The sequence below is a fragment of the Bidens hawaiensis genome, unplaced genomic scaffold (assembly GCF_021521415.1).
Source record: "Bidens hawaiensis isolate Kalapana, Puna unplaced genomic scaffold, B.hawaiensis_p1.1 tig00022321_1, whole genome shotgun sequence".
Lineage (NCBI taxonomy): Eukaryota > Viridiplantae > Streptophyta > Magnoliopsida > Asterales > Asteraceae > Bidens > Bidens hawaiensis.
The window spans coordinates 284,581-294,719 of NW_027493473.1; the positions used below are offsets into that span (position 1 = coordinate 284,581).

The 10,139-nt window shown below is 35.2% G+C and overlaps 1 protein-coding gene across 1 annotated transcript; it reads right to left on the bottom strand.

The window, feature by feature from the left end:
* On the bottom strand, nt 1-7,338 carry LOC143565355 (uncharacterized). Its single transcript, XM_077052345.1, has 7 exons — nt 7,113-7,338; nt 5,364-5,420; nt 5,142-5,270; nt 4,925-5,053; nt 2,501-2,632; nt 1,015-1,505; nt 1-726 (listed from the first exon to the last, which is right to left on the bottom strand). The coding sequence occupies exons 1-7, from the start codon at nt 7,336-7,338 to the stop codon at nt 112-114; spliced, it is 1,779 nt and encodes a 592-aa protein (XP_076908460.1). The 3' UTR covers nt 1-111.
* Between the last annotated feature and the right edge of the window lie 2,801 nt (nt 7,339-10,139).

A 10,139-nucleotide genomic window follows, 5' to 3' on the forward strand; every position in this document is an offset into this window, starting at 1 on the left:
TTACCTTTAAAAACTACATAATCATGCTCAATTTAATAATTTTTCCACACACTGAAATGAAAGTTATAGTGAATGTGAGAAACAAACGATGATTCCGAATTTAGGACTTGGCTAGTAAAGAATAGGCTTTTTTGGCTTGAAGAGGTTTTTGGAACCATATGTTGAGCTGTAAACATCTGCTAGAAGACCATACTGAAGTCTGGCATATAAGATAACGGGCATCGAGGCAAATGCAGTGATAAGAGTTGGTACCCAAATCAACTCGTTGTGATAAAGAGCAAAAAAACTAACACTAAAAGCGACCATCATGGCAGTGATAGAGAGGAAAAGTGCTGCCAGACCTCTCATAAGTTTTTTAGGTAATGATTCCAAGAAATCTTCCTCGGCGTAACGAGATGTGAGAATGTATAAGAACATGAGGATTGAAATTGTGGCAAATGACAAAGAAATGGCATCTGATATAACAAAGACTATAAATGCTCTATGATTTCGTAAAATAGGAATACCACTAGTATTATTGTATCCACCTGGTAGAGTAAAAGCGGCTGCAAATACTACGGTAGCAATTAACGCAGCAACTACCATACAATGGCTAGCTGTGTTCTTCATCCACTTCTCACTTGCAATCATGAGACCTTTGTGTTCGTTGGTGAACAATTCGTGTGGCAGTAGACCATTGTTGTTCTTCTTTTCTTGACAAGAAGGAGGGAGCATACTTTCCACTTCCTACACAAAAGAGGTTAGATTTTGGGTTAAAAATTTAAGAAAGCAAAAACACAGCTGCACAACTGCCCTCTGCTATTTAGAAGGGGGGTTGCGGTGCAGCTTGTTATCCGTTTGTCTGTCATTTTATTGTAATTGTTTTGAGTTTAATAAGAAACTAGATAGTTGATTAAAAAAATAATCATATTTGTATTAAAAAGGGGAAAAAGAACAATGATCATACACAAAAACACAAACACAAACACAAACACTTAACTTTCTGGATTAATATTGGAGAGAAAAGTGTAATACCTTGTACCATAACAGTTCCCTTTGCATTTGTAGAGCCACTCCTGAAGTTTCTTGGAGTCGCTTCTTCTTTGCACTCTTGGCAGCTAAATGCAACATGTTATTCCCATTGACATCCCTTATCGGAGTTAAGAAATCCTTCATCGAGCCTATCTCGTACATAAGATTGTAAACACCCTCTTGACGGTGTGAGACGGCAACATGAAATATACTTTGGCCACTATCATTTAACTTCCAAATAAGATCTGGATATTGGCGAATGAGCTCAACCAGAAATCTAGTGTTTCCCATTTCAGCAGCAATAAATAGCACTCGGGAAGAGTATGTATTCTTTTTGACATGTTTTGATGTTGTTGCCTTGTCATTTTGCAGTTCTTTGTCTGGTGGCCCTCTTAAAATATCATCAATTTCTTTCTTGGGCTTCCTCACTATAGCATTCCAAATGTCTCTTAATAACTGAATAGCAAGCCTTTCTCTTTCAACAACATGAAAAACTGCAAATACCGAATGCAACAACCAAATAAGAAACCAACATATACGAACTATTGCTTTTTGAATAAATTAACCATTAGACAGACACAAGATCTTATATAGGGAAAAAAAATCCTAAAATGTCCTAACATCTGGAATGACACATGAGTAACTCTAATACCATTTGTAACATTTCCCCTTGTACCATCAATAATGTATGATTTGCCCATAAGGAACTCAAGAACTTGTTTTTGGCTACCCAAGTGGAGGTTCTAAAGAAGTTACCCAACATGATATTACTAACATGCTTAAATTTGGAGTTTTTCTCTCATCCATGAACACTAAATCCAAAACGTGTTGATACATTTGAGACGAGGAATTTTTTAAAAACCAAGAACTTCTTCTGTCCACCCTCAATGCGGAATTATCATAAGTTTTATAATTAGCATGATACATTAAAGATTGGTATATTTTATGAAAGCCTTTATAACTAATATAGTAGGATATAAATAATATAATATATCATAGTATATTTCAATCGAGTACATTATAATAGAGTATTATACACAATCATATCATAGTATATCACGCCATATTTTATATTTTATCTTATAGTATCTCGTATTACATCATCTCATATCATCACCATATCATACGGGCATCATGTCAGACTATCATATCATGTCATACATTAGACTCATCAATTACACAAACAATGTCAATATTTCAAAGGAATAAACGATAATCAGAACACACAATATTTAAGAGATCTCACTTTTACTATACCATGGAAATATAACTCAAAAACATTAACACAAAAACTTTTATATCAAAACCTTAAACTCGGTTAAAACATATGTATAGTGTTAACCTAACTTGGTCAACAAGAAAACTAATAAAACCCTAGAACCCATAATCCAAGCCCACGCCTACTTCAAGGTAAGTACAACAAAGTTTTAGAAGGGTGTGGCACATTTAGTCATTTAGGCATGCACCCCTCCATGAAAGAGAAACTTACTTTTATTGATGACTCTTCGGATAAAATGAAGTTTTATCTCCCCAAACGCGTTAGTCTTTTTAGCCAAAGCTCTAAGCACATCACCGTTTATAGCAAGTTCTGGCCGATTTGTCACTATTCTCACTGCAATATCTACAAAGTATTGAAAGATCTATCACATAGCGAAAAGGTGTTAAATAAATCGCAGTTAAATTCACTGAGAAAAACTGTGACCAAAAGATCCCGAAAGAAATAACAAATCTTAATTATGTATTAAGATGTTCATAAATCATGTTGGCAATTAAAGTCACAAAACTGTTTTTGTATTAAAGGGATTAAACCACCACACTGTTACACGACATTTTAGCCACCTATTTATACTAAAACATAAATATAAAAACTGCATAATCTAAAACAACTTGCATAACTAGTTGCAAGTTACAACCTTATCTTCCTAGATATGCTAACCTCCATTATTTTAACTTATCCTAATATAACAACTTGACACACAAGTTTTCACAAAACATCCTTTTACTTAATCCAGAAGTCTAACCCAACTTCTGCTTGACTGACCTAATGACTCGCCACCCGTATGTTAACAAACCTGTGAACATAACGATTAAGTCTAACAATCACCCCCCCTAATCGTTTAATGTTCACGCTGCCCATCACGACAATGTCGAATCATCGTCTTCCCGAGCCAACTCGACTTTATCCCGGACTCCGACCTTTACTCTGGTCACGTCCAAAGTCTTCACTCGACTCTTCTTGATTTGACCTTCGCTACCCCGGTACACTAATTTCTTCCTGAGTTGTAAGCCACACACTATCAACCACCAACCTGAAGACAAGCCATCCGCTTTTCTATCTTTCATGCTGCTAAACGAACACAACTCCGCTGATTCGTTTTTTCTGCATTATCTAGTTGGAATATTTCTGCCAAAAGAACCATCCACCTGCTGTTCTTGTCCTCGGCGAGGAAGAAACCCGAACGAAGACACCTTTCTATATTTTTACTTGGTGGTCCCAATCCTTCTGATCAACCACGTTCCAACAGCCTCTTTCCCACTGATTTGACAGATCCACTGGACCTTTCACTGATCCCACCTGCTCCGCTTTATCCGCAGAAACCACCGGTCAAAAATCTGCTCCACGCAGATTGTTGGTTTCTCTTGACGATAACCTGACTCAGATTCTGATCACTCTCTGAACAGAAACTACAACCTGAATCACTCAGGCCTTCTCCTTAGGTAGTTGTTCCACACAACCAGTCCGACTCAGTCGTTTCACACGACTAACTGTCTCACGCACACCTTCTGGAAGCTATTCACAACCCTCCGATTTTTCCAGCAGCTTTCACAGATCGATTTCAGCAGCCTCAATCGACCACAGCAAGGTTTTCTGATAACAGTCTTCTTCACAAACCATCTATCATATATCGCTTCTTCAACCGCCCCTGAACTAGTCACAGATTCTAGGTTGCAAACGATCAATCACATATCACTTTTTCAACAACCCCTGAACCAGTCACAGGTTCTGGGTTGGGTGGTAGTCGCCCTCCTTTTTTTTCTCTTCTCGAACAGCCCTTCAATCTTGCAGCTCTGATACCAATTGTTGGCAATCAAAGTCATAAAACTGTTTTTATATTAAAGGGATTAAACCACCGCACTGTTACACGACACTTTAGCCACCTATTTATACTAAAACATAAACATAAAAACTGCACAATCTAAAACAACTTGCATAACAAGTTGCAAGTTACAACCTTATCTTCCTAGATATGCTAACCTCCATTATTTTAACTTATCCTAATATAACAAATTGACACACAAGTTGTTTACACAAAACATCCTTTTTCTTAATCCAGAAGTTTAACCCAACTTCTGTTTGACTGACCTAAACAATGACTCGTCACCCATATGTTAACAAACCTGTGAACATAACGATTAAGTCTAATTAACAGTCATAACAACATGACAAGCGGTTGTAGGAACTTGTTTGTTTATTATTTCTTAGTACTACTTGCTTCAGAGAACTTGTTTGTTTTCTAAAGTACAAAAACTGAAGCAAGTAGCTAGTACTAAGAATCTCAAGATAAACTCGTTTGCTTAATTTTCCTACTAGTGTTTGCATATCCTTAACAATGGTTTCCCACTTATAAACTACGCAAAAGTTTTTTCTCCGTTCTTATGCGAGATAACTTGCCACCAACTCCACATTTTTCCCATCCAATTTTTGCAGTTTTCACATTATTAAACACCTAAATTCTAGTATCGATATGTCATTTATATTAGCCATTTTGGACGTGGGTTGTTTTTTTTCAAAGCCCTCTCATAGTAGAAGAAAAACCCATTAAATAATACTTGCATTAAAATATGTAAGATATAAATATTTTTAATCAAAGTTGGTGATAAAAAAATGTAACATGCGCACACACACACTTACCGAAGAATTCTGCTTCTACACATCTCATGAGAACCCAACCACTATTCCTTTCGGTCCAAAACGCACCATTCATGTTATTTGAATTTTGATAGAGATAATCCACCATATCATACTTTCCACATAAAGAAGCTAATAGAGTGGCAGCATTTTTAGACTACCAGGAATATTTAGCAGGCCGGGCAACGTCTTACCAAAATTCTAGCAATACTCACGGTACCTCCTGCGGCTGCTAAACAAAGTGCAGTATTGCCGCTTTCATTCGTAAGCTTTAGCTCTTCTGGTTCCATCAAAAGGACAAGCTTACTAACAAAATCCTCCATCAAATTGGTGCTTTTAGCGGATGCCGCTATATGAAGTGCCGTTTCATGATTTCCAGTGATACTACACTGCTTCACCTATGGATGCTGCCTTATGATGTTTTCAGCAGCTGCCCAGTTACCTTTGATTGATGCTTCATACAGAGGTACACAAATGCTGAGGTATTCTTCTCTGCCTCCTTTAAAGATTTAAAAGCAAACTTGTTAAGTACTTTTATTATCATGTGTAATTAAGAAAGAACCGAACCAGTTTGGAACCGATAGAAACCATAGGTTTCAGACCGGTTCGTAATCAACTTCATTGAAACTGATTCTAAACCAGTTTAGCTAATCCGAAACCGATCAAACATCTGATAATTAACCACCCAAGAAACCGGTTTCAACATGTTTTGATTGTTTATTTATCAAACCGAACCGGTTTCAACCCTAACTGGTTTAGGGTTTGAAACCGGTTAGTGTGCACCTATGCTCACAGGCCTCAGTTATACCTTGAGCACCACACATCAACACTCTTATTAGACCATGTGTACTTATGGGACATGATTAGTTAACCAAAACTCCAAAAGTGTTGTCACGTCACTGCTAACTGCCACCTAAGCATGGGGCATTCACTAACTTTTCATTCAAAAAACGCGCAATTGTTTTACCGAAAAATCATTTATTAATAAATATTTTTTTATATATAGAAAGGCGAGTGGATATTTAATATTGTGATTGGTTAGAGAAAACCTTGGCCCCACCCAAGTTGCCCATTTGAGTGTTACCGTGTCGGCGAGCTAGAGGGAGGGGCGTACCCTTTTCGTTTGTGTATTGGCTTTGGATGTTAAAATAAATAAGATATTTTTAGTAAAAATGAGCGGAATAATAATACGTTTAACAACGCGCTATATATAATGCTCCCGAATTATAACACACGGTCTAAACAGGTTTTTTCTGTATTGTAGGTAGGGGTGTACAGGACCGAACCGGACCGGACGAGAGCATGTCTGTGTCCATCCGTTAAGCTTTTGACGAATAAACGGACGGTTCACGAACACTCTTCTGAACGAAAATTCATGTCCATGTCTGTCCATTAAGAAATTAAGTTTGTCCGTGTCCGTCAGTTAATATTGTAAACAAACGTTAACGGACAATAATGGACAAACGGACACTAATGGACAAACGAGCATGTGAATATTAATGGACAACGAACACTAATGAATAAATATAAACGGTTACATATTAATACCAAACAAAAATCTAAACAGTTTCACCTACAAATTTGAAATTACGTCATATAACATCTAAATATACTTAACACTTAATATATTAAAATAAAGTGGATCACTATAATATAACAGACATCAGACATGTGTAGTAATACAAAAGTATGATTAATAACACTAATAATTCCACAATTAAATTACAATACTGGATAGATCTAAACACTAACGATACCAGACGGATATTACCAGACGTAATCGGACGAACGTTACCGGACGTTCAAGAATACTATCGAACGGACTTGGCCATTGTCTGCTTTTGTCCGTTAAGCTTACCGTACGAAATTGTTTTGTCCATATCCGTTAAACGAATTTCTTGCCAAACGGACGACCGGACGTCCGGTTCACTTACTGCCCTAATTGTAGGTAAGTGAATGTCCAAAAAATTAACTTCACGTATGCTAATTAAGTGCTTATTTAATTCTTTATGATCTATTTAATATAACAAATTCATAAGAAGAAATAGTCTTTCAAAAAATATGCTACAAGTCTTTGCTTTATATTAAAAATATTATTACTTATTGTTTTGTAAGAAGTAAGAACCACTGGCTTTTTTCTTTACTAGTTTTTGTATTTGTTAAGCTCTAAAGATAAAGATTGTGGTTTTACCATCGAGATATCTTCGATCTGGTAGGTTTAAATTTGAATTTGATGATGTAGCTGTAGCTGTAGCAGCTGGTTCAGAATTAGGCACATTTAATGGCGGCGTCTCAGTCCTTATATCTTCCAAGTCAACCTCCGATGGCTGATGGTTGAGGGGATGATCAGTAGTATCCATACTCGTCTCCGTCTCCGTGTCCATTTCAAATTTCAACTCAACCAGCTGCTGCTGCATATTCAGCTCATACCATCAAACATGCATTAATAATTAGCTAGTGTGTGCAACTGAAACCATATATTGAAAATTAATTAATTTTATACCGGTACCGTTTGTTGCTGAATCTATATCAGATTATCAGTATTGTGCAAAGCAGGATGGGAATGGATCTATCTATTACTACTATATATATATATATATATATATATATGCAGACTAATTATTGGTGAATTAGTCAATGTCAACGTTTATAAAAATTGCAATTATTAGTAATATTTTTTAATTATCATACATATAAGAAAAAGGAGATGGCTTACCGAAACTACAAGTGCAAGAGAATAAACAAAATAAAGGTACGATATATGCATCATTCTTTTGATCTTTTCAGCCAGCTGTGTCTATACTACCAATTCAACTTGTTTACAAATTGCAAGTTAATATTAATGTTCAATTCATTTCACTCTTTTCCCTTCCTTGCTTCCCTCATCTAAAAAAAAGTTAAACATATAGGCTAACTAGTTTGAGGCCCGCGTATTACACGAGTAGTTCTTGAAAATATATATTTAATAACAAGAAACAATAAACCCGTTAAACACCATTACTACAGTCGTTGTACAATAGTCTTTAAAACAATTTTAATAATAAAAGATAATTATAAATATCAAATGTTTGAAAAAAATAGGAAGTAATTATTAAATTAACAAATTTTGAAGCATAAATTTTAAGAATAGTAACTATTATTTTACTATTATTAATTTGTTTATAAGGGTGAGGTTTAATGAATGAGTGACAAGTGACAAAACTTGTAGTCTTTTATTAGAGAGTATAGATAGATAGATATTTAAAGTACATAAAAATAAATATAGATTTATTAAGCTGAATCAAACCTTTTTAAATGGTTCAAATCAAATTAAATAAAATACTTAGAATTGAAATATAAGAACTTGGTCCATCGGGAAACAGGCTGGTAAACATAACATAAAATTAGCCAACTTATCTTTAAACCCTAAAAGTGGATTTGTTTTGGCTCCATGCTCCTCACTGTCTTCTTCTTCGTCCGTGGTTACTTTTTAAAAAATCCATCAACAATTGATACAAGTCATAATGTGTGAAATACATGCTCGCTCAACCACTCTTGTTTCACGCGTCAACGCTCCCTCAAACTTGCATGGTTGATGATAATTGATGTTATAATGGTCATTGATAACTGCATCATATCAGTAACTAAGTGTCTGAAATTCTAAATGTTAATCTAGTAATCAGCTATAATTAGACTTTAAGTTCCATGGCCGGATCTTGGGGTGTGCAAAGCGGGCGACCGGCCAGGGCACGTTTTTTTTGGGGCACAAAATTTTTAAAAATTCCCGATGTTATATATGTAGAATACCCGAATGTAGGCCCACTAAAATTTGAAAATGCCAAGTACTTTTAATTAATCAACAGAAGTTAAATAAATAGATGAAACGAATAGGTGCGATAATAGCAAAATTGACTTCGAAGACTAGCAGCCACGGCGACTTCGAACACCAGAAGTCACGGTAGCAGTTTTCAAAGTTATAGTTATTGAAATCCTATTTTCGACCCAAAATGCCTCAAGAAAGACTTAGCGTGTTGGCGATGAAAGTTATCAAGAACGAAACATTAGAGAACATAAACTGCGAAAAATTAATTCACCAATTTGCTATAAAAATTGTTATGAGAGTTTCACAAATCCTCAATTAGCTATTAATCTATTAAGTGTGTCATAAACTCATTATAATATCATGATTTTCTAATTTTTAGGTTAATCGCTATAATTTTAATCGACGTGTAAAAAAAGTGTTTACATTATTTAGTATGTTAAGGTTTAAGGGTCATATTTTTTTCAGCTCGGCCGAGGCATGTGAATTTCCAGAGCCGGCCCTGTTAAGTTCTAACAATTTTTAGTTGTGAAGCTCGGATCATTATGTTCGTAAATAAATTTATAATCATGTCGCCCACCTTGAACCTCCCAGGACCGACCATGAACATATTTGTGCAGTTGTTTGTAAAATAAAAAAAGAAATAACTATGGCTCTCAATAGTACTCTGAAATTTCCAATGTATAATTAGAAATTTACATATCTATACCTTAAAAATAAATAATTGGTTATTGTTGTGAAACAAGCCTAATAGTCAAGTAATATGACAAAGAGATGTAGGGATAAAGATGAGGATTTTATTCATTCGGTATATAATACATAAGATACAATGGGATATTTATAGGATATGAAAACTTGGAGAAGAAGCTAATCTATATTAAGAGTTGATAACCATAATATCAATATATTTATAACACTCCCCCTTGGTTATCAACTTAATACGCTTGGAAATGCTGCCTCATTAAAAACCTTGCTAGGAAAACCCAATGGGACAAAACCATAGTTAAGGGAAAAAGAGTGCAGCGCGTATTCTCTCCCCCTGATTTATATTTCCGTTAAAATGGTTAATATCGATCTTCTGTGAAAGTTACACAAAACTTTTGTAGTCAATCATTTGCGTCTTCGTCCCTTGACATTTGAATCTTTAAGTTGAATATTGTTGTATGATCTTCACTTGAAAACTTCTATTGCTTCATCTGGTAAACACTATGATCCTGTTGTGTTTCTCTGCATCAACAAGACTAACAAAACTTGTTTTGATGGGTTAGTAAAATATAAACACATATCCTTTATACCTGAAATATATGTTTTAACCCATTTTGGTGTCTCCTAGCAGGACACATGCCGATAAATGTAAATAAAGAAAATAATAATCATATATAGCTAACAGTACGACATAATTCACATATGCATTTAATT